General features: G+C 43.9%; 1 protein-coding gene across 1 annotated transcript; it reads right to left on the bottom strand.

Annotated features, from left to right (window-relative positions):
- Positions 1–6,699: 6,699 nt before the first annotated feature.
- Positions 6,700–22,734, bottom strand: PIGT (phosphatidylinositol glycan anchor biosynthesis class T). The gene is made up of 12 exons (XM_048498304.1): positions 22,511–22,734; positions 20,847–21,024; positions 20,142–20,269; positions 17,705–17,805; positions 17,179–17,265; positions 16,147–16,234; positions 15,952–16,049; positions 11,560–11,725; positions 10,811–11,011; positions 8,865–9,030; positions 8,653–8,736; positions 6,700–7,277 (listed from the first exon to the last, which is right to left on the bottom strand). The coding sequence occupies exons 1-12, from the start codon at positions 22,692–22,694 to the stop codon at positions 7,025–7,027; spliced, it is 1,734 nt and encodes a 577-aa protein (XP_048354261.1). The 5' UTR covers positions 22,695–22,734; the 3' UTR covers positions 6,700–7,024.
- Between the last annotated feature and the right edge of the window lie 1,115 nt (positions 22,735–23,849).

A 23,849-nucleotide genomic window follows, 5' to 3' on the forward strand; every position in this document is an offset into this window, starting at 1 on the left:
AGAAAATATACACTGTTGGCATGTGGACCTCACATTTCAGAGCATCTGGTGTTAAAAAAGAAATAAGAAGCTTTAGCTTAGACAAGGCATCTCCTACAATGGAGACATATGCAGAGCTACTTCAGTAACTCTGCATATGACTGAGATTAATTGTTTTAGACTGGAACATCTGTGCCTACGATTGCATTGCCAGTCTCCAGGGGGTTTGTGTAGGGTGGCCCAAACACTTTCAGGGGACAAAGACACACATCTTTTCCTGCTACTGTGGAAGAAGGAAGAACTCCTATTACCCAACTGAATTTATTACACATGATCAATATGAACTTCTCTACAACTATACTCTGTCTTTTGTTTCTCATTTTATAAACCACGCTAGTCACTGTGTCTAAGGAAATAAAATGTACAAGACTTATAGCTTATAAAATTGTATTATTCGGCATATCTGTGGAATCTAAAAGAAAGCACCTTAGTTTAAGACTGAATGAATTACTAAACTTTGGTTTGTGACCTCAACACATGTGTCTTAATTTTCGCAATTTGAGAGGCAGGAAAAAAAAGTGAAAATAGAAAATACAGATTTTGTTGTAAAGGGAAGTAATATGTTATATGGACAGACACCATGTCATACTTTCAAAATAAGGCTTGTAGAAACTTTGGGTGCGCTGAACTTTATAACATTTAATGATTGAAATGGGTATTACCGTACACATTATATGGGACCTGGCTTGGTTAATGGCTGAAAGTTTATATGAGAAAGAGAGAAAGCAGCTGTATCTCCAACACAGTGACCTCCACTGCTCCAAATCCAGAGGAAATTACCAGTTGGCAAAATACAATTTTGAAGCGACTCCCAGACCAAATAATTACCATTTACCAGTCACAAGAATAAAATACAAACAAGGTTTGTTAAACAAGGAGGGATGCATAATTAAAGTAGGACCCATTTGTAAAAAAAAAAAACAGAGCATAGGCAGCACAATGTATTGTCGAGAGAGCTTTTGTGTGTAACGAGACTTCCCTCTGTGATACACCTCTGAAGTACCATGCCACAGATGCAGGCAGGCGTTGTTAGGGACAAGATCCACCAGACCACTGACCACACAGCCCGGAAAACCCACCATAACCAATAGGCAACACAATTTAAAATTAGATGACCTCCTCTGATGTTCCTCCCTGAGGCCTTCTCCTGGTTTCTCTCAACTTTTCCTGTCAATTGGCTGTCTCTCAGTGGTTTTGCTACCAGAAACTGCAGCTCTGTTTTAGGCTCCTCATCAGGCTATGTTCTCAGTGGAGGATACTTCTTCTCATCACACATCTTGTCTTCACAAATCTCTCTTTACTCAAAAAACCCTCCTCCTCTCAGAATTACCTCCTGTGACTCCCTCACAGACAAAATACCTTCTTTCCCCAAACTTCACAGGACCAAGCTCACAGGATTACATAGATAAAAGCCATGCTGATTCTCAGACAAAAGTTCTAAAGCAGAAGCCATGCAATACATTTTGATTAGGACAAACTAGTCGAATTTAGCTGAAATTCAGATGTTGGATTAAATTATTTCCTTTAGTCATCCTTTAGAAGCACATTCTTTCCTCTAACTGGCTGAATAAAAAGAGGAACTCCACATGCACTTGGGAGGACAGGAACATAAAAACAAGATCTCAGTTGGACAGCAGCAACTGACCCTTCTTTGCAAACTATTAGGCATTTGGCTGGTAAGTTTGCCTTTCTGTGACTCATTACATAAAGTGGAAGAAAGCGAAGAATGGCCAATATTCACTTATCTGGCAACCTCCGAATGTTCATGTAATTAAGAGCACCATTTGTTTCATTCTCTGTAGGATCAACTCATGAGATACACAACTCTAGGACATCTGTCCATGCCCATTACACTTAGCAGGGTGGTGTGAAGAATGAATATTCACCGTTTCTATGGCTTTCTGGGAAATTTTTCAGGTGGATTCAGTTTCCTCAGCAGGCTCACCCTTTAGGGAAGTGGACTGCCAGTCGCCATGTAGGATGGCTCCACTTGACTTCGGGGAGGAGAATCCCTCCAAAATGTGGCGGCAGAGCACCTCAGTGATCCACCAGGATTGAGGGTTTTATTCATTTTATTTATTATTTGGATTTTATGCCACCCAATCCCGAGGGGGCTCTGGTCCTCTAGTTTGCTCCGGGCAAGAGCAAATCCAGTAATCTTAAGTAACTTAAGTATCTGCCACATTTGAGGATTTTGCTGCTGCTTTCTCCCGCAGATAGCAGATAGACCTTATGCTCTCTCTCTGTATCACACGGAGGAAGTTGCTTTTCTATTGCTGCCTTTTGCACAAAAGAAGTGGAAGTGACAGTTTTTCACCTAAGAATATCGCTTATATACCTCAGGAGGAGGTAGTTTAACTAAGGAGAAGATCCTTAACAAATTCCATAATGGAAACTCAAGACCTTTGTGTCAGTGCACCAGACCAAGCGTAAAGGAATTTCGCAGCTCTGATCCTCCTGATAATAGCATATTGTCATCGAGAGATGAAGTAGAAACTATCTATACCAGCTATTGTCAGAGATGGGTGAAACTAAATAATAATAAAATAAAAAGTACGAAAATATGCTCCAATAGCACAAACTGGTACCTCCTTGTGGGTATTCTACCGGGCTGTAATGGCCATGATCTAGATCTTTTTTTTTCTCATACATTTCACCTGCATCTGTAACAGGCATCTTCGGAGGGGCATGTTGAAGACTATCGAATCAGGAGAATCAACTGGCTGTTGACGGACAGTTTCCTGAGCAATGTGGCTGTGAATCTGCTGGATTTTTTTGTTTCCTGTGTTTCACCTGCATCTATGGCAGAAACCTTTGCCAATACACCAGAACCTTTTCCAGTGACAACTTCTCACACTTTTAATATTTGCAACATTGAACCAACTGGGAACACCCATGCCAGTTTGCTCTTCAGGCAAATAATCTCTCATTTTGAAAGATTTAAAGATTTTTGTTGGATTCTCATACTTACGGGAAATCCATGCAATCTTAAGTAACATTTTCACACACGATAATTTAAGAGAAAGGTCTTAAAAATACTCTTGTTGAAGCAGTAACACACTCCTAAAGGAAGATCTCTTTGTTGTGTGGAAACGAAAGAATGAATGGTTATACTGTGTTAGTGTTTTGGGAACACCTTGTGGCTAGGAAAAGGCATTGCCTATAGCTGAAGGAGAATGAGAAAGAGATCAACAGATATTTCCTGCTGCAGAAATGTAAGAATGGAAAATTCCTTATTCCTAAACAAGATAATGGCGGTACGCCAAAATATTTAATAATTCCCGGAGTTTCACAGAATGGGCCTTTATCTCTTATTTCCAAAATGTTGGCTTGGCACATTGTGCAAAAACACCTGTTTTAACTTAACAGTAGTATGAAAGAATAATCAACGTTCTACTACGGCACTGCTGGGTCGGCAGTGCACTACTACATCGCTGAACTTTATAACATTTAATGATTGAAATGGGTATTACCGTACACATTATATGGGACCTGGCTTGGTTAATGGCTGAAAGTTTATATGAGAAAGAGAGAAAGCAGCTGTATCTCCAACACAGTGACCTCCACTGCTCCAAATCCAGAGGAAATTACCAGTTGGCAAAATACAATTTTGAAGCGACTCCCAGACCAAATAATTACCATTTACCAGTCACAAGAATAAAATACAAACAAGGTTTGTTAAACAAGGAGGGATGCATAATTAAAGTAGGACCCATTTATAAAAAACAAAACATAGGCAACACAATGTATTGTCGAAGGCTTTGTGTGTAACAGACTTCCCTCTGTGATACACCTCTGAAGATGCCAGCCACAGATGCAGGCAAAACGTTAGGGACAAGATCCACCAGACCACGGCCACACAGCCCGGAAAACCCACCAGAACCAATAGGCAACACAATTTAAAATTAGATGACCTCCTCTGATGTTCCTCCCTGAGGCCTTCTCCTGGTTTCTCTCAACTTTTCCTGTCAATTGGCTGTCTCTCAGTGGTTTTGCTACCAGAAACTGCAGCTCTGTTTTAGGCTCCTCATCAGGCTATGTTCTCAGTGGAGGATACTTCTTCTCATCACACATCTTGTCTTCACAAATCTCTCTTTACTCAAAAAACCCTCTCCTCTCAGATACCTCCTATGACTCCCTCACAGACAAAATACCTTCTTTCCCCAAACTTCACAGGACCAAGCTCACAGGATTACATAGATAAAAGCCATGCTGATTCTCAAACAAAAGTTCTAAAGCAGAAGCCATGCAATACATTTTGATTAGGACAAACTAGTCTAATTTAGCTGAAATTCAGATGTTGGATTAGAATATTCCTTGGTCTCCTTTAAACACATTCTTCCTCTAACTGGCTGAATAAAAAGAGGAACTCCACATGCACTTGGGAGGACAGGAACATAAAAACAAGATCTCAGTTGGACAGCAGCAACTGACCCTTCTTTGCAAACTATTAGGCATTTGGCTGGTAAGTTTGCCTTTCTGTGACTCATTATGTAAAGTAGAAGAAATGAGAGAATGGCCAATATTCACTGCTCTGGCAACCTCCAGTCTTCATATGATAAGAGCACCATTTGTTCATTCTCTGTGGGATCCTTCATAGGATACAACTCTAGGACATCTGTCCATGCCCATTACACTGAGCAGGGTGGGGTGAAGAATGAATATTCACCGTTTCTATGGCTTGCTGGGAAATTTTTCAGGAGGATTCAGTTGCCTCAGCAGGCTCTGCTAGGAAGTGGACTGCCAGTCTGCCATGTAGGATGGCTCCATGACTCGGGAGGAGAGTCCCTCCAAATGTGAGCGGCAGGCACCTCAGTGATCCACTGGGATTGAGGGTTTTATTTATTTATTTATTATTTGGATTTTTATACCGCCCAATCCCCGGGGGGCTCTGGTCACTCTAGTTTGCTCCAGGCAGAGCAAATCAGTAATCTTAAGTAACTTAAGTATCTGCCACATTTGAGGATACTGCTACTCCCTTTCTCCCTGAATAGCAGATAGACCTTGTACTCTCTCTCCTGTATCACACCGGAGGAAAGTTAACTTTTTTCTATTGCTGCCTTTGCTAAAAGAAGTGGAAGTGACAGTTTTCACCTAAGAATAAAACTATGCCTCAGGAGGAGGTAGTTTAACTAAGGAGAGGTCCTTAACAAATTCCTGTGTGGAAGCTCAAGACCTTGTGTCAGTGCACCAGACCAAGCATAAAGAATTTACGCAGCTCTGATCCTCCTGATAATAGCATATTGTCAAAGAGAGGATAGTAGAAACTGTCCCATGCCTGGCTATTGTCAGGGATGGGTGGGGTATAAATATAATAAAATAAGTACAAAAAATATGCTCAATAGCACACAAACTGGTACCTCCTTGTGGGTATTCTGGGCTATGTGGCCATGATCTAGTCTTTTTTTCTCCTTACATTTCACCTGCATCTATGGCTGGCATCTTCAGGGGCATGTTGAAGACTATCAGTCAGAATCAACTGGCTGTTGACGGTTTCCTGGGCTGTGTGGCTGTGGTCTGCTAGTTTTTGTTCCTAATGTTTCACCTGCATCTATGGCAGAAACCTTTGCCAATACACCAGAACCTTTTTCCAGTGACAACTTCTCACACTTTTAATATTTGCAACATTGAACCAACTGGGAACACCCATGCCAGTTTGCTCTTCAGGCAAATAATCTCTCATTTTGAAAGATTTAAAGATTTTGTTGGATTCTCATACTTACAGGAAATCCATGCAATCTTAAGTAACATTTTCACACATGATAATTTAAGAGAAAGGTCTTAAAATGCTCTTGTTGAAGCAGTAACACACTCCCTAAAGAAGATCTCTTTGTTGTGGAAACAAAGAAAGGAAATGGTTATACTGTGTTAGTGTTTTGGGAACACCTTGTGGCTAGGAAAAGGCATTGCCTATAGCTGAAGGAGAATGAGAAAGAGATCAACAGATATTTCCTGCTGCAGAAATGTAAGAATGGAAAATTCCTTATTCCCTAAACAAGATAATAGCGGTACATAAAATATTTAATAATTCCCAAGTTTCACAGAATGGGCCTTGTCTCTTATTTCCAAAATGTTAGCTTGGCTGTTATGCAAAAACACCTGTTTTAACTTAACAATGGTATAAAGAATAATTTCCATTAGCCTGGATCAACTATAAATGGGAAGGACAAAAAGCAACTTGGATTGTGAGCATTAGAAACACAGCAGGCAACATATTCAATACCTAGAACAGACTAAGCAATTCATACGGGCCAGAAATTCTATCCTTATTTGGTGGCTGGGACTGTTGCCCACTCCCTGCATCACCACCATCTTGTGCCCTCCCTGCTTCGATGGTATTTTAAATACTCTATTCTACTATTCCCACCCCACCAACAGGGTCTTCCTACAGCTTGGCCCATTAGTTTGTCAAAAATCAGGGCAGGTGGTATTCTTTAAGAGCAGGGTTGAGGGTGACCAATATCAACCCAGCCATCACACACACACACCTCAGTCCAGCAAAACAGCTAAATGGGCTCGACTGTAACACATTTACTGTGCCAGGACGTAATCCTGCTAAAAAGGTATGAGTGACGTATTGACACTGGTTGTTCAGGAAACCAGGACAGATTGGCAATGAAATGGAATGTCTGTAGAGCAGTAAAGCCAAAGGGACAAAAGTTCAGACACAGGTCAGGTTTATTTCCAGAATCTTTCCACAAAATTTAAGTTACCCCTCTCCTAAGGAAAAAAAGAAGCAAAATTAGCCAGTTTCGTTCCTGACTGCTTTGCATTTGTAGTCCCAAGATGAATGACTATTCACAAGATCCAGTCCATCAATAATGAAAACGACAGATAGTCTGTTGACTGTTCAGGGATTCGCAAATGATGGGGATGGATCGACAGCGAACTTGATGCTGTCTGAGGATGTGCTTGTTCTCTCACAGTCTCATCTCCCACAAGTCCTTGCTGCAGAATTCTCAAAAATTGGCTGTTCTAGCCACCTTCAAAGAAGAGGCACACCCCTTAATTTACGTATTACGTTTGCCAGTCGCTTGGCTAGTCCTCCTCTGCTGGGTTCTTCCACATGGAACGTTCTGGTGAGGAGGTTATAAAAAGAACCAAAGCACACGGCCACCACGGTACAGGTCAGGCAGATGACATTATACGGCATGCTGAAATCTGGTGTCGGCAGGTTCACCAGCAACGGCTCTGTGTAGAGGCGTACGAAATAGCTGGAGCCATCTAAGGAAGGGAAACTGGGGAGGGAGGAGAGGGAAGGATGAGCTGATGGGGTAGGGCTCATTTCTGTGAATTATATGGCACATTCCCCTCAAAAAACTGGACCTCTTCTAATTACGGGCACCGGGTTTGGGTTAAAGGTAAAACCCATATTAAAATCTCAAATTCCACATGGAAAATGTTGACATTGCAGACACTTTTAAAGAAACAATAATCCCCTCCCATCTCACATACAGAGAGGTGGTACACTCCCATGACAGGAGTGTAATATGTCAGCAACTGAACCTACGTTCTCTGCAATCCCATCCATGTAGGACCCCATGCCATATCTAGAATCTGACCCACAACTTGGATTTCCAAGAGTCTTAGCTTTCATTTTCTCCCTCTGATAACCATGGAGGAGTGGCTTGAAAACTTGCAGCCCTTGTTCAAAAGACACAGAGGTCAGGAAATGCAGTTCTACTACTCACCTGCAAGGTAGCATGACAAAACAGGACAATGTTAGATCTGGCCAAGAGTATGCTTCAACAAAAATCTCTGACTCTCATCATGATAAAACCATATGAAATACGGGCAGGGCTTGATGCCAGGCCAACTGACACCTGCTCAACTAACACCTGCTGACCACCCCACCTTTATCGCTCCCATGAAGAAAGCGCTTCATGGCATGGGTAAGTTGATAGAGAGTAAGAATGAAGCAAAGATCAGCCTGACGCTACTTCCTAGTACTCTAGCCACTAAAACCAGTAACTTGTTTATTCAGTTATACCTACCTTTCTTCCCAGTGGGAACCCAAGGTGGTTTACAGAACTCTTCTGTCTTTTGCCTCACAACAACCATGTAAGGTAGATTTGGCTGGAAGAGTATACCAAACAAAGGTACCACCGACTTTCCATGGCACAAATGTGCATATGATCCTGGATCTCCCAGATACACTATAACCACTACACCACACTGTATCTCTTGAGTTGAAACCACATTCCCTCTCCATTCTTGTAAACCTACTGATAATTTTAGGTGGAAATGCTTCAGACACTAGTAGGCAGAGAAATAACCTGCCAGAATCTTTATGTCCTCTCAAGCTCTGCAAACCGTTTTAATTTTATTTATTTATTATGCATAGGCTTATAGGCCACCCTTTCCTGCAAACAAGCTCAGGATGGCTTACAACAGGATTCTGCTAACAATTTATTTACTTGTCAGACAATATTCTATGTATACCTACCAGCAATTCTTACCCGTAGGGAGATGTTTTATGATACATCATGCAGAGAATGATCTTGCTCCAGAAATAACAGAAAACAACTGCAGAGCTAACAAAAACTAATTCCAATCAAGCAACTTCCACCCTCCCCTTCTCTCTGTTTGGACCGGATGCCTCAATGCACTCACAGCGAAGCAAAGAGGGGACTCAGTTCGACGTCTTCCTCTTTCATGGTAATAACGCTTGGCACCAGGGCACTCAGGACAGATGGACTGCAGGCAGAAAAACAAAGCAGTGGCATTACATACGTTTTAGCCCTGCTGGGGAAATAAGTGGAGGGACATGATGCCAAGGCAGACAAATACGGAGGCTGACTCACCCAAGACTGCAACAGCCTTACCTCACATAAAAGCCATGGTTGGGGTCAGGAGTGTATTCTGTCCACTTCAGCAAGGCTCTTTCAAACTGGATGGTGATCTTTGTGACAGAGTTTGCCGGCAGCTGAATCAGCATCTCCAGGAGATGAGGACGCCGGCGGTCCTGAGCGGGCTGATAGTGGATATAACCTGGTGCCAAAAAGATATGTGATCATGGTACAATCCTTTGCCAATCTTCTAATTTGATGGCCACATAACTGCCCTTCTTGGAACCTGGTGACAGCCTTCTCCCCCACTACATTTGTAGCAGCTTAGAAAACACAGGCCCTAATGCATTCCTGCAACAGTTTCCAGTGTCTCCCTGTTCAAGATGGTCTGCACTGTTCAAGATACTGTCCCTGTTTCAGACTGTTTCGGAAGACAGCTGAGCACAGACAATGATCAGCAGAGGTATTAAAGCTACAACCCTTATGCACATCTACGTGGAACTAAGTGCAATTGAATCAAATGGGACATCCCCTCCCCAATCTATTATTATCTATTGCACAAGTAGGGCCATCCTTAGTAGAGTTGGAAGAATTGGGTTTTAGTTATTTAATTTAATTGGGTTTTATTTATTTTATTTAAACCAATTCTACATGCATGCTGCCTTTCCACCCAAATAGGGTCTCCAAGGTAGCAAACATCAAACCATAAAACATTTCTCAACATTAAAAATACTTAATGTATGTATGCAATAATTCAATTAAAACATATAAACATGCAAACGTCACAACCAGGGAGGAGGTCAACAACAGTTGCTGGGGCATGCCACATCAAAACAAAAATGCTTTCACATGCCGGTAGACGTCAACAATAAAAAGAGCCAGACAAATCTTCTTGGGGAGGGAGTTCGAAAGTTCTGGTACCATGACCAACAAGTCCTTTCTTGAGTTGCTACCGGGCCAGTGGTGGCGAACCTATGGCACTCCAGATGTTTAGGAACTACAATTCCCATCAGCCCCTGCCAGCAAATTGGCCATGCTGGCAGGGGCTGATGGGAATTGTAGTCCATGAACATCTGGAGTGCCATAGGTTCACCACCATGGTGAGTCTATGCCCAGAGGAGGGCAAAAAACCTCCAGCAATATTGGTCAATCTGGCCTGGAGAAAAATTCCTTCCTGACCCCAAGTGGCGACACGCATTACTCTGGGCCAAGAGAGTCAAGCACTGATTTATCCCTTCCTGCCTTCCCTTGCATCATCTACCTAAATTCACAGAACTTCACAACAGCAGGTACCATTTTCATCCTGCAGAAAAAAATATATTCACTGTTCCTTATCAAACTAGCAGGGAATGCCACTCCAGAAGCACTCACAGCAAGCAAAAAGAAGAAACAAAATACGATGGCCTAACTGGTCCTGAACATATAGAGCGCACATATATAGACAATCTGCATACTGAGGGAAGAATGATCATGTTATGCTCCAGATCAGAACAAAGCAAACATATATGCCAATTGCATGCGTGCAGGTTCTGATAATATGACTGCAAACACTGGGTTGTGCACAAGTAAGTTCTGAGCACACACATTACACAAAACCTTCCACCTTGTTACTGCCTTGCATTCAGATTAATACAAAAAGTATTAAACAGGAAAAAATGCATTGCCACTGTAAACTCCATCATAGCTGGCCTCCCTTTCTCTCCTTTTCCATGCCCTGTCTTTCCCTTGGTTTCCTCCGACCTTTTTCTCCTCCTTTTCTTTAATTCATTCCCCTTAGTTCAGTGAAAGATTATGGTGCTTTTGTAATGTATTGTTGCTCATTTTAATCTGGTGCTTTTACCATTATCAGCTGCGTTGAGCCCGCTAAAGGGAAGGGTGGTCTAGAAATCATCAAATTATATATAAATAAATGAAAATGGTATTTTGCATTTTGATAAATGATTGATAGTTTCCATTTTGGATTGTGAGAGGCTCATCCTTACTTGGTTTGTTTTCCTTCCCCTTTGTGATAATGGTCAGTGTATGAACGTAGAGTCGTAGGTACCATGGAACTGTCTCCAGCAACAGCACAGGGAAAGCCCGATATGGGTGTGTATTACTGATAACAGTGCTTATCTCTCCAGTCTGAAGGCCGTAACCACTCACATAGCGTTGAGCGTGGAGCACAGGTGTGGCCAGATCCACTGCAGGAAGAAACACAGGAGTTAGGTAACAAGTTCAACGACAGGCCTGGATGCAAATATATTGCTTCTACTCCATTACAGCACACAACATGGGGGGGAGGGGGGGGAGGAACCAGTCACCTTTCTCCCCTATTAAAATGCAGGCTGAAGCTCCAGATCCTACTGTACAAGAAAAGGTCCCCCAGCGCTTCCTCAGTTGTACTAGATTCTCCCTGTCTACACTGGCAGCAAGTATTCAGAGCACCATTTGCTAATATGGATACTCCAGCCAGCTCCTCCTGTTTGAGAAGACAGCAGAAGCAACTCTGAATTTCTAAACTGTTTATGTTACCTGCCTAATGTAGTTTCTCCTAAGATCCCTTGGTCTTTTATTGATAATCAAACCAGATTTAACACACTGGACCACAATGGGAGTGATCTGAGTTCTGAACAAGAAGGATGCTTTCAAAGACAGCTCCAGCGGGGAAAAAGAGGGAGGTACTATACCAATGGTACCCATTGGCAAAGAATTGAAGAAGAAGTCCACATAAAAGCCAAGGATCACTCACAGCCATCTTGTGGTCGCTTCCATTTCAGCTGAACATTGAGGCTGCGAGACACATTAAAGAGTTCTGGGTCCAGGAGGTCATAGACTGCGTAGGTTCTTCTGTTTCCTAGGACAGAGGCTTCATGTACAGATTGTGGAGCTGGAGAAACCTCGAGTAATTCGCTCTCCTGAAAACACAACAGTGCCATATTCATCAGCTGTCAGAAAAACAGTCAATCCCTTCATATGCCACTCATGCAAAATTCATGAATGCCCAGAAGTGTAACTGCAATGGGGACATCTGGGGCTGCTCGCCCCAGATACCACCACTGCAGTCATGTGTTGGGCTGGGGCAAGGTGTGTCGGGGGCGGGCAGTTCATGCCCTGGGCAGTTTCCACTCCCTTCCTCACTATGAATGCCCAGTCTCAATAGCTGATACTATAACACAGATATATCTTATTGAGTGAATGTATATGTCACCTGCCTAGTGACCTACTGAAGGTGGCTTAAAGAATGCCACAAATTAATAAAAACAAAAGTAAGAAAGAGAACTACTACAACGAAGCTTAATAATGGAATCTCCCAGTTAAAAGACTGTTGACTGGTGCTCATTGATCCCAGTACCTTCTCCAGGAACGTGTTCAGGTGTGTACAGTCTCACCTGACTCGGAAAAATGGAGCTGGGTATCACTGACATCTTGGTGACCCCTCACTCTAGATCCGTGATGGCGAACCTATGGCACGCTGCTGCCAGGAGGTGCAGGCACGCTGGAGGAGCCTCTCCTTAGGCACGCTGAAGTGCTGAATCTCCCTCCCCTTCCCCTGCAGCCTGACAGAGAGTGTCTGTGGTTCCCAGGCAGGTCATCAAGAAGCTTCAGAAGAGCCTCCTGAGAAGGGCAGTGCTCGGGGAGAGCTAGAGAGCACTGGGGCACCAAGAGAACCCCAGTGCATGCAGGGCGTTCCCCTTGCAGACTGCCTTGAAGCGTTCCCTCATTCCCAGCATCTATGCTCTTTCCACTGTATGCCAGGAGGCCCAGAGCAGGAGGAGGAGGAGGAGGAGGAGGAGGAGGAGGAGGGGGCTCTAAAGGAATGGGAGGTGAGCCGTTTTATCTTGGAAGCCTTTTATGGGGAGGGGGGCTGCGCCGAACAAAGGAGGTCTCTGCCATTTCTGGCTTCCGCACTGTGAAGTTTCACTGGAAATCCTTCTCTCAGTGCCTGCAAATTAAGGGGATGGAGCTGGCTGGCTGGCTGGCGAGGGGTTGTTGCGGTTTGTTTCACAGAGAAAGTAGTTTTATCACTTTATTTCCAAGGCTAGAAATCCCTGGCTCGCCATGCAACAGCAAATAATAACAACTTCTCCCATTGAGGCTTGCCCGAGCACCGCGTTACTGCAGTCCGGGGCAACCCTCTTGACCCGGGCTTCGCTCCTCCTTCGAAGCCATGATAATTATTATTTTGCAAAGAGACCTTAGCAACGCATAAAGTCTACACCGCTTGCCTTTTCCCTGACTTACCTAGTCCTTCCTGTATTCATGACGATGCCTGAGAGTTTCCTCCTCCTATGATCCCAAACTCAGAGATGTGTAAATAAGAGGTATGGGGCAAGGGGGGGGATGAGGGAGGGTGAGAAAGGAAGACCCACTTTTATTTTTGTACAGTACACCAAAGTCATTCCTAGGGTCTTGCAAAAAAGGGGGAAAGTTGTATCGGGCGTTGAATGCCTTTTGCACCTTGCTGGGCCCGGTGGAGAACAGAGAATAAAGATAAAGGCAGGCAATGATCTTGCAAAAGGTCACTCCGAGGCATGTGGAGGTGGCTATGGCCAGCGTGACGGCGCAGCTGGAGCCGCAGGCTGGCTGGCGAGAGATACATGGCCATGAACCGGTGGGAGTGCACCGGCAGCTCAGTGCACCTCTTGCGCCTGGCCCAGCCACCGCCACTGCAGCAAAGCGAAGCCTCCTTTGCCAGGGGCTTCTGCGCCCCATCCAGGGATTTAGCCCTTGCCGGAATCTTCCTTCTGCTGCTGCGGCCGCTTCTCTGCCCATGCCGCTCCTGGGGTCATTCCCAAGCAGCTGCGGGGATCTCCTGCCAGTTGGCCCAGCCCTGCCGGTCCAGGAAGTTCTCTCTAGCTGGGGTGAGTGGCCTGCCCTTCCCTGGGCCGGTGAGGATCGGAGGGGTCTTGAATGGGGGCCGTGCTGGGATGGGGCTCCTAGCTGCAGGTGGGAGAGAAGCAGTTCCAACGGCCCTGTGGCTAATCCTCATCTTGCTAATCGAGATCTCTTTACTTTTCGGTACTGTGTTAAACTAATTATTTCCAGGATTGCAATAATAATCACCATTCCGTGTGATTATCACCATTCTCCCCCAATTGCTCCCTCGGAAACTTTCTTGTAAAAGAGCCTCTCTCTGTCTCCCCCGCCCCCCACCCTCCAACGTGTTGATGTAGACTAGTCGGGACTAGTCTCTTAGGAAACTGCGACCTTGTCGTTACTCGCTGCTAAGAAGCAGGGCAGGGTTTCCCTCTCCCCATACCTTAGCCCATCCTCGTCATAGAGATATTTCGGGAGGGGGGCTTTAAAATGTGAATGCAACTGCAAAAGAAGGGCGGTGCGCCCTTTGGGAGTTTGTGCAGTAAAATATCAATCCGGTCCCCCCAGTGTAAAATAACAACAACATCCCGGGGCTGGTGTGTGTGGGGGGGGGGTTGCGGGAAGCTGCGACAGTTCCTCCTTACTCTTTGGACCTATCGCTCCAGCAGCCCTTAACTTTGCTGCGAGCTGGAAGTGCCGATGGCAGTAAAACATGGTTCTCTTCTGCATCCATCTCTTAGCTCGTGGAGGTTAAACTTGCAACTATGAAATGGTTGTGCAACAGGCAAAAGCATCTCGTTGCAGGGAGCAGAATAGAGCAGCAGCCGAGCTGGTGATGCTGAAAATTTTGCAAAGGGAGGCTGGGGAGGGGAGGAGCCGCCACCACTGCTTCTTGTGGATTGGAGGTTGATTGAACTTTGTCATTTCGGTTTGATAAGTTTACTGTGACTCTTCCCCTCTCTTCTGTGCTTGCTCCCATACCTCTTAGTCGCCCTGACTCTCTCCCTTTCTGCAATGCATCCTCCTTGATAGGTTATAAAAGAGGAGGGCGAGAGTTCCGTTATCTCCTTGCTGGATAGGAGATGGGAAGCTGTTAAGCTCCAGGATCTGGATGAGAGGAGTTTGCATGCCATTACAAAAAATTCTATACACACAACAAGCAGTAGCAGTACCAGGGACACTTTTAGGGATTGTGTGTGTGTGGGTCTGTAAGGAGGTGAGGATGTTTTAGCATATTAAAAGACCTCACGTTTGCTTCTGGAGTGGATTGAAACGAAATGAGTGGGCTGAGGATACTTTAGAATTTTATTTTTTTTTTTTAAACTGGGATTCTATCTTACAGAAAAACTCCAGGAAAATGGTATAGAAGTATAGATTTTTCTCTTGGCCCTGCAGGTGGGTGCTCTATTGCTGATATCCATACAGGGCTGATGTATTCATCCTTAAATGATTGGGAAGGGGAAACATTTCAGTGCTGAACCTTTATAATTGCCCAATTTGAATATTCCTTTGTCTGTTACACCAGATCTGCTGTAGTTAACTCTGGCATGTTTAAGATAATTATTTCCAGTCATTCTTGGATATCTTAGGCCGGTATTGGTTGATGATACAGTTTATAAGTTGGTGATGGTGGGTGTCTGCTGTAAGATGAACTTTCTCGTGTAGATGAAGAATGTTTGAAAACTGTATGCAGGCATTTCTGCAGATGCTTGTGTGTGCACTTTGTGGAGGCAGGAAAGAGCGATGTGCCCAGTGTCTCATCACCACACCAGCCATATTTGTTTTAGGGTTTTATTTTCCCTTTGAAGGCTTAGGGGAGATACTGTGTAAAATGCTGTATTGGCACTCGGCGACACATAAGTGGGTTTTGAGTTGCAGTTTGGGCACTCAGTCTCGAAAAGGTTCGCCATCACTGCTCTAGATCCACAGATTATTGTGAAAGTGCACAATTGACTTATGGTGGTGACCTTGTAGGGTTTACAAGGTAGGAGATATTCAGAAGTGGTTTGCCATTGCCTGTCTCTGTGTAGCAATCCTACATTTCCTTGGAGCAATCCTGTACTACCCACCTAACTACTAACCAGGGCTGACCATCCTTTGCTTCTGATACCTGACAAGATCAGGGCATCCACAACATACATTCAGCTAAGTTACATCTGTAGCTTCCATTAAAGATCCTTGACCCAGACAGAGTTGAGAACAAGGCCATTTCAGAATGTGGACATATCACAGAGTAGATAATCAAGGGAATTTGTGCCTGACTATTACTTAACAGCATGCTATTCCATCATTATCAGAAGATGACTGAATGGAAACAGCTTACCTGGCTTTTGCTTGAAATGTCAACATAGATCTTGCTTTGAGATGCCAGGGGACACGCTTCAGTAAGAGTGCGAGAGAAAATCTTGAAAAGGGACCAGTCTGTGTTGGAAAATTGACACAAGAGGTTGATGACACAAGAGGTCACCAAAAGGGGAGCAACCACACAAGAGACGGAATTCTCTATAGAGCAGGTTACCTTTCTTCCCTTGACTTGTGGCAAAGCTGTCGAAGACAACTGTGAGGGTCTGTCTGAGTTCCCATGAAGTGCTCAGGCAAGCAGCATCCTAAGAAAGAAGGCCAGAAGGAACAGAAAAATCAAGGACACAATGAGGTGCCTTGCTGGAGAAGACAAGTTCCTGTTTCAACCAGTTGCTCCGGAGAGCCAATGAACAGGAAAATGATATCAAAGCTTCCATTTGAAGTTGCCTGCTGGTAAGTGGCCACTGATGGACCAGCAGGCAACTTCATGGTAAGTGGCCACTGATGGACCTTCACTCCACGAATATATTCTGTCTCCTCTTAAAGCCACTTTTGGCCACCACCACCACCACATCCATGGCAATGAATTTCACAACTGAATTAACCATTCGAAAATTACATGAACCAAAGTATTAAACTGAGCAAATGCAAAACAGATATCCTTCTAAAATGGAAGTGTTCACACACTCTGTTTTATTTAACCAATGTAAACCTTCAGAGGCAAGCCATCGTAATTTCCATTCAAACAACATCAAAACACAAATCAGTTACAAAAGCTATTTTTCTTAACCATTCTAAAACAAGGAGTAGATTTTTCACATGTTTTGGATTTTTTTAACCATCACGTCCCCAATAAAGGGCCCAATCTTAAGCAAATGGGCAAAAAGAAAAAGCCCTTTGATCCCCCACCATTGCCTTTTGGGGGCTCAAAGGGGAAACCTGGTTTCATCGAACCACAGACTTGCACGATCTTGAAATGAGCAAAGCGCTTTGATTTTTTTCATTCCCTGCATGGCACTTGGAACATCTGCTAGGAACATCTAGACCACATTGATGTATCTCATGTGTTTTGCCATCACCAAAATGAAGTCAGAACATAGTCTGGTGGTCAGCTGAAGAAAGACATTTATATTAATGGCAGCTAGTCAGGTGCATTCTTATGAGTGATGCAGATTTCCAAATTATACATTAATTCCTTCTTTTTCTCTGATATGCAGACCTAAGATGACACAATATCAGTCAGACTCACCCTGCAGATGGGGCGGATGTGCACCGCTTGGGAATGATAGCTGCTGTGGAACAGGCGCTCGGCCTTCAACAAAACAGCCAGACCAGCCTGGGTTGGGGATAGAGGAGAAAATGTGGGTAAAATATGACTAAAATTTACCTCAAATAATTGTTCCAAACAGATCAGTGGGTATGCAACCATGTATACTATGGGAAAAGAAACTCTCTCCCCACGACTACTTGTCTTAACGGGAGAGGAATCAGAACCCCCACAACACCAGTACCAAACATCCAAAAACATCTGACCACATGAAGTTGCCTCAGACTGAACCAAACCATTAGGCTATAAAAGGTTGGTATTCTGATTTTTTAAAAGCGGAGATGCCAAGAATCGAACTTGGAATTTTCTGCATGCAAAACAGATGCTCTGCCAGTGAACAGTGGACCCTTCCCAGTAGGACAAGGGAATTCTGAGTGATAGCATGAGGTGATGGTGACCCAAGGTGCAAAGCACACAGTATTACAGGATCCACTTGCTCCAAGTTCACCTTTGAACTGCAGGGCAAAAGCTTCTTCCAGGGTGTGAGATTCTCAGTGCAGACAACTTCACGAGGCAGGACAGCGTATCTTAGGAAGCGATGATCTGTAACTGAATGAAGGAATGGAGGGTCAGAAACTTGCAGCCAGAGATATGCACAGAAGCACTCAAGTGTGCATTATGCTGACCACACATCACATGAAGGTGAAACCTGCCAGGCTTTTAGCAAAGTCATGGCCACCTCCCTCCATTCCTTGGCATAAAAGGAAGGGAGTGGTGTTAGATCATATAGCCCAATGTTGCTCAGTAGGTATAACAGCCGAGGATCATCCCAAAAGTCCTAGACCAGCAGTGTGTCACACAGAGCCCAACCCAATGTCCTAGACGGCCCGAAAGCAGTTCTTGACAAAACATCTTGCCACTGTTTTTTTAAAAAAACATATTTTAAAAACATCCAAAAGACAATTGCATAATTATGATAAACTTATCTTAAAGAAATGGAACAAGAGCTGGAGCTGTGGGGGCGGAGCTGAAGGGCAGACAGCTGCAAAAAGTCTCTTTTCTGGACCACTAGACTAGAAGAAGCCCTTTCAGTAATTCTCTAGGTTTCTAAGCTCTAATTGTTATTTCAAAGTTAATCTATGCAACCACAGGTAAATTCTCCAAAAAGAATGAGAAAAGGTACTCTGGGTGGCCTTAAACAAAATCATTCCAGACCCACAAGCTACTCTTGTGCTTAGGCTACCATCTATTTTACAGCATGGGAATAATACAAGGCATGCCTTTATAACGATTATTTGGATAATGTCTGTGAAGCGTTCCCAGCACTCAATGAAGGGCTATATGGGTGCCAAGTATTATTCTCATAATGATAGTGCAACATATTATGTATATTTGAATTTTTAACTAAGCCAGTCCTGATCTGCAGTGCTGTGGTTGTTGAAGCGCTGACCTTGGACAGTAGCCCTGTTGACAAGTTACAGGAAGCATATGCATAATATTGGTACAGTGTACACTGGATATTTCTCTATAGCCAAACTGAGTAATTATTATGCTGTGTTCACACATGTATAGCTGAACATGTGACTGAAACCCCATGCACATCCTGGTACTGGTCCCCAGTTTCCAATGTCAAGTGAATGCACATTGGCTTTTTGGTAGAAATAGGGGTATACAGTTTGTATGTGCATTCACTGTGACATGTGAGCAGGGAAGCTTAACTCTCAGTATATTGGGCCAGGGCCACGCGAGGGTGCTGGTGAGCAGATAACACCTGGGGGATTCTTGGTTTTCCATCAGGACACATGCAGTCTCCCAAGGGGGGAAAAAGTGCCCTTCTGGGCAGTTTCAGGAGGAAAAAAGTGCAGGAGTAGAAGGCTGAAACCCCTTCTTCTCACACACCAGGGTCCCATTTGAATCAGGATCACCTGCACTTAGAACTTAGTTCCGCACAGCTAAAATGTGAATCACCAATTCAGAGCTAGGTTGGAGAACTAAAATACAACACATCAAAATCATACTACGGTTTGGCCCCTGGGGCAGACATTGTCCTCCATTCCCTGTTTTATCCTCATTTTTTCTCTCTCATAGTTTAACCTATTTCAAAGTTTATTGTAAGAATAGAAAACAAAGGAGTGCCCTGAGCTCCTTGAAGGAAGAGAGGAATAAAATGGGATAGACCTGGGGTCCCAACCTTTTTGAGCACAGCCACAAAATAGTGCCCATAAAATGGCTGTGTCTCATGTACAAAATGGTTGTCATAGTTTACCTTAATTCACCCAGTGAAGATTATTGTGGAATAGTGGCAGCTGCTGCCAAAACAACATTATTAAAAAAATAGGCACAACCAATTGAATTTCCAAAGACTAAAGAGAAGCTCTGCTGGACAAAAGGCCTATACGGCTTTGGCCACTTTCTAAAACTACTTGTTGAATGCCAGGAAAAGTTCTGGCAGGCACATTGGTGCCCCGGGGCACTATATTGGGGATCCCTAAAAAAGGCAAACAAAAGCATGCAATAACTAGGTGGTTCATTGTACCGTTGTAAGTAGAGTTATATTCTTTTAAGTCCAGTGAATTAGGCTGTAACTGCTTAAAACTGCACTGTAATACATACAAAGATTTATATAGTTGTTGCTCATGAAAACAAAACAAATAAGCACATAAACAGTAAGAGGTAAAAACTTCTACCAGCCTGAGTTATCTCTCTCCCCTACAGCCAGTCAAAATAATCCATATACTTCCAAGAAGGATCCTAAAAACTATCACCCCAATTATAACCCCCCAAAATACCAACCCTCCACCCTTGGGCAGCATCACCTGCAATTCACATGCTCCCATTACCCTCCAAGTCTGCTTGCTAGCAGTATATCATGGAATGAACTCACACAGCAAATTAGAGCCACTATGTAGTGCAAAACAAGCCCTCCATGCTAGCATAACACTCACCATTAGCCAATCCCAGAGGTTTGAAGGATGCCGTTGGAATGACTGTGTTGGTAGAATCAATGAAGTTCAAAGAGGCACAGAATATCCCTGAGAGGATGTTACTGAGATCTTTCCAAGCCTTGTCAACGCTGGATGAAAGGAAAATAAATATATTGACTGAATACCTGGATCTCCTCCCGCTATACCAGAGTAGTATGTGTTGTGATGAGAGAAACAGTTTTAAGCCTTTTTTAATGAAGGCAGAAACTTCTGAACCTTGGCTTATAGTGTAATAAAAGCAAGAAAATAGGACATATTAACCAAAGTCAATAAAACAAATAATTTTTTTGCTGTGAAATAAACTGTTGTTTCAGGATCGATGAAGCGTTTGCATTGCAAACTCAAGTTTGGGGTACACATCCAACACCTACAACCTTCAGGTTTAATGTCAGGAAAGAAGCTCAACATTATTCACTGGGATATTCTAAGTATGTAACGGGTAATTTATACAAAACTGCATCTGTCTGTACTAACATTCAGAAAATTATTCACTACAGTCACTTCACATGCAATTTATCTATTCAACCTCTAACCCTGCCTTTCCCAACTGGGCTCAAGGTGTCAAGCAAATGTCAAAAACAAATATTAACAGTCCTCATGTATTCCCCCTGAATTACTGAGATGGAATTGATCAACCAACTATAAAGCATCATCTCCAGCACTTACTCAGCAACAGAGTCCTGAAACCAGACCCAGAGTTCGGCTCCAGCAGGAGCTTGCAAGTACGGTTGCCCCCAACTACGTGTTCGCCAGAAGCCCTGAGTGAGGGAGAGATGGAGCTCGCGCACTGAATACTTAGAGATGAGCTGTCCCAGAACTTTAGGGAATAGCCTGTAGTGAGAAACTGGAAGGGGCGGCAGGAAATAGGAGCATTGAGACAATTCTAGAAGAAAAAGCTCTCCTCCCTTTCAACCTCATACTGCAGCCCAATGCTAAAGTAATTCAGCTAAAGTCAGAACATATCTAGGGATGCCCATGTAAGCCAGTTGCTCTCCCAGCCCCAAGCCTGCCTAGGCACCAACCTCTTTTTTACTCTGCAAATGGTTGCTTTGTACTAATTTCACATTTGGGTTGCTAACCCATTTCCTGCTCCAGTGGCTCTTGCTTGTGTTACTGCTGTCTGAAGATACGTTGTAAGCCTCTTTGGATCCCCACCGGGAAAAGGCAGGTTACAAATGAGATAATAAACAAGCAAACCGGTCTTAGAGAGTTGCCCACAAGTAAAGCAAGGGTGCACTTTCTGCACTTAACTCTTTCGGGTATTCTTATAATTTGAGTGCTGGGCATGGAGAATTAGCTGCACCTTCTAACACCCTGTGTATATTTATTCAGGAGTAAATCTTACTGAGTTCATCACCCTTAAGTAAGAGCGCACAGGGCTGTAATCTGACATGTTTTAAAGCATTGCCTCGCACAGATGCAAGACAAGGTCCTGATGCTTGCATACTGGATAGGAAGCCCACCATCAAACATCTCACCTAAAACATGCTCTGCCTACGCTAACTCAGAATCAACGCATGGCTAGCATGCATAAGTTTGTTGCGCTTGTATAAGCACAGACCTTCCAACTACAGCAATATGAAGTATGCACCTTTGCACCAGTGCAACAAAACCTGCACACACTGTAACTCAACCTTCCTGTTCAGCCATCATCCCTCATAAACCAGGCAGAAGCACATTCCAACTGACCTACTCTTCACATGTGTAGACAAGCACTTGGGGTGAAAAGAGGCTGAATTGTCTTTATGACTGCAATGCTCTCCTATGTGCTTATCTGTCTCTCAGCTCCATAGGAACTCAGAAGGGTAACCGTGTTACTGCTCAAGCCACATATTTCTTAGGTGTGTCCCACTCTGTGTAAAGGTCCACATCCATAACGACAGCAGTAAACAAAAGCAAAGATCCCAGCACCACTATACGGGCAAATTTCAGCAAATTCGCTTAACAATAAACCCCATGGAACTTAATGTAGTCTACTCCTTAGCAATAATTCCATACGGGTAATTGTGTCAGTCTGTTGCAGCAAAATTAACTAGATTTAAAATTAAGTAGCACAAGCTTTTTGCGAGTCAAAGCTCACTTGTCTATCACTTTTGTTTAATTTTCCTTAGAAGTACGAGATTGCACCCTCGATCTGGTGTACTTTTCAGCATAGCCTTGCACAGGTGCATAAAACACAACGTTAAAGCGCATTAACCTACCCCACCCAATAACCCCGCCCCCGCAGATAGCTCGCCCCGCCCAACATATTGCTGTAGTTGGAAGAAACGATCCAATGGCCGTGCAGCCCCCTTCCAAGCCACGCCCCTCCGGGTGGCCACGCCCCTTACCGCCCTCCCGCTGCAGGTCGGAGTCCCAGCGCGTGCGGAAGTGGAAAGTAGCCGCCAGGTCGCCGGAAGGGAGGGGGCTGAGCAATAACTCCTCTCGCAAGGAATCGCGGAGGGGCTCGGCCGCTCTGTCCGCCAACGCCGGCACCAGGAGCAAGAGCCCCAGTAGCGCTCGGGCCTGCTCCATTCCTTTCGCCCCTGTTTTACTCCAACCAATGGGAAATGGGAGAGCGTTCCCGTGCTCCCGCCTCCGTTCTCCCTTTGACCAATAGCGAACTTTGTTCTGACATGAAGGTGGGGTTCGGGTTGAGCCACTGACGCGTGCAAAGGCTGTCGGGAAAAATGTGCACCTTCCCCCTCCCCCATGTTCTGTCCATCATTTGCAATATGAGGTTGTTGAGGGAGGAAGCTGCAGATGATCCCAAACAGAGCACTGATAACAAGCTTACAAATTGCAATGTATTCTTATGCCAGTGGTATAGATAAAATAGAGACCTTATTTGAAAAGGAGTTACGTAAGCAAAGCCGTGTTGTTGTTTTTAATGATCAGCTGTTATTTAAATTGCAATGTAAAGAGTGACTCCTTCCAAATGCAATTTGTTCTTATTTGATTAACAGCCTACTAGATTTTTAAAAGGAAAAATTGAGACAGGGTTTTTGGAAGTGCTCTTTTTTGGCACAGCATGGAGGGTCTCAGTGACAACTGTGGGCAAGGAGCTAAGCGATAGGGCAACAGGGAGAAAAGTTTGGGTTTGTTTCTTTAAAAAATAAGCCTGGTGGTATTGTAAAGACTGTCAGATTTTACAATGTCATCCTAAACATGTATGTTTTCTCTAAAATAAGTCTTACAGAGTTTCAGCAGAAATGAAGCAAGGATGTATGGTGGGTTAAAGACAGATTTGTTGAAACGTAAGCATTTGATTTTGAGCCAATGCTTAAGTAAGTTGAGCTATATGCTGATTGCTCTGCCCCTTCTGTTATCACAGAAATAAGAGTGGAATGAGAGATGCATCTCCCTGCCCTGAAAGTGGGCTGAAGATGGAACCTGACTTGGATACCTGGAACCTCAAATATTCCTGAACAACTCTATTGTAATGCCACCCCATATCAAGTCAAATTACAATTCCATTTGTGAACAGATTTGTTTATTGAGCTTGTAGCCTGCTAGACAAGACAAATGTTGAACAGAGTTTTAACAATAAAGTACAATTCAGCCTAAACCAGAATTTTAAACTCAAAATCAATGGCAGAATAAAGTGATCATTAAAGTGTGGGTGAAAAGGGCCTTTTTCCCATGCATATTGCAGCCATCCAAATTGGGCACAGTGCACATGGGAGCCTA

The sequence above is a fragment of the Sphaerodactylus townsendi genome, linkage group LG05 (genome assembly GCF_021028975.2).
Source record: "Sphaerodactylus townsendi isolate TG3544 linkage group LG05, MPM_Stown_v2.3, whole genome shotgun sequence".
NCBI lineage: Eukaryota > Metazoa > Chordata > Lepidosauria > Squamata > Sphaerodactylidae > Sphaerodactylus > Sphaerodactylus townsendi.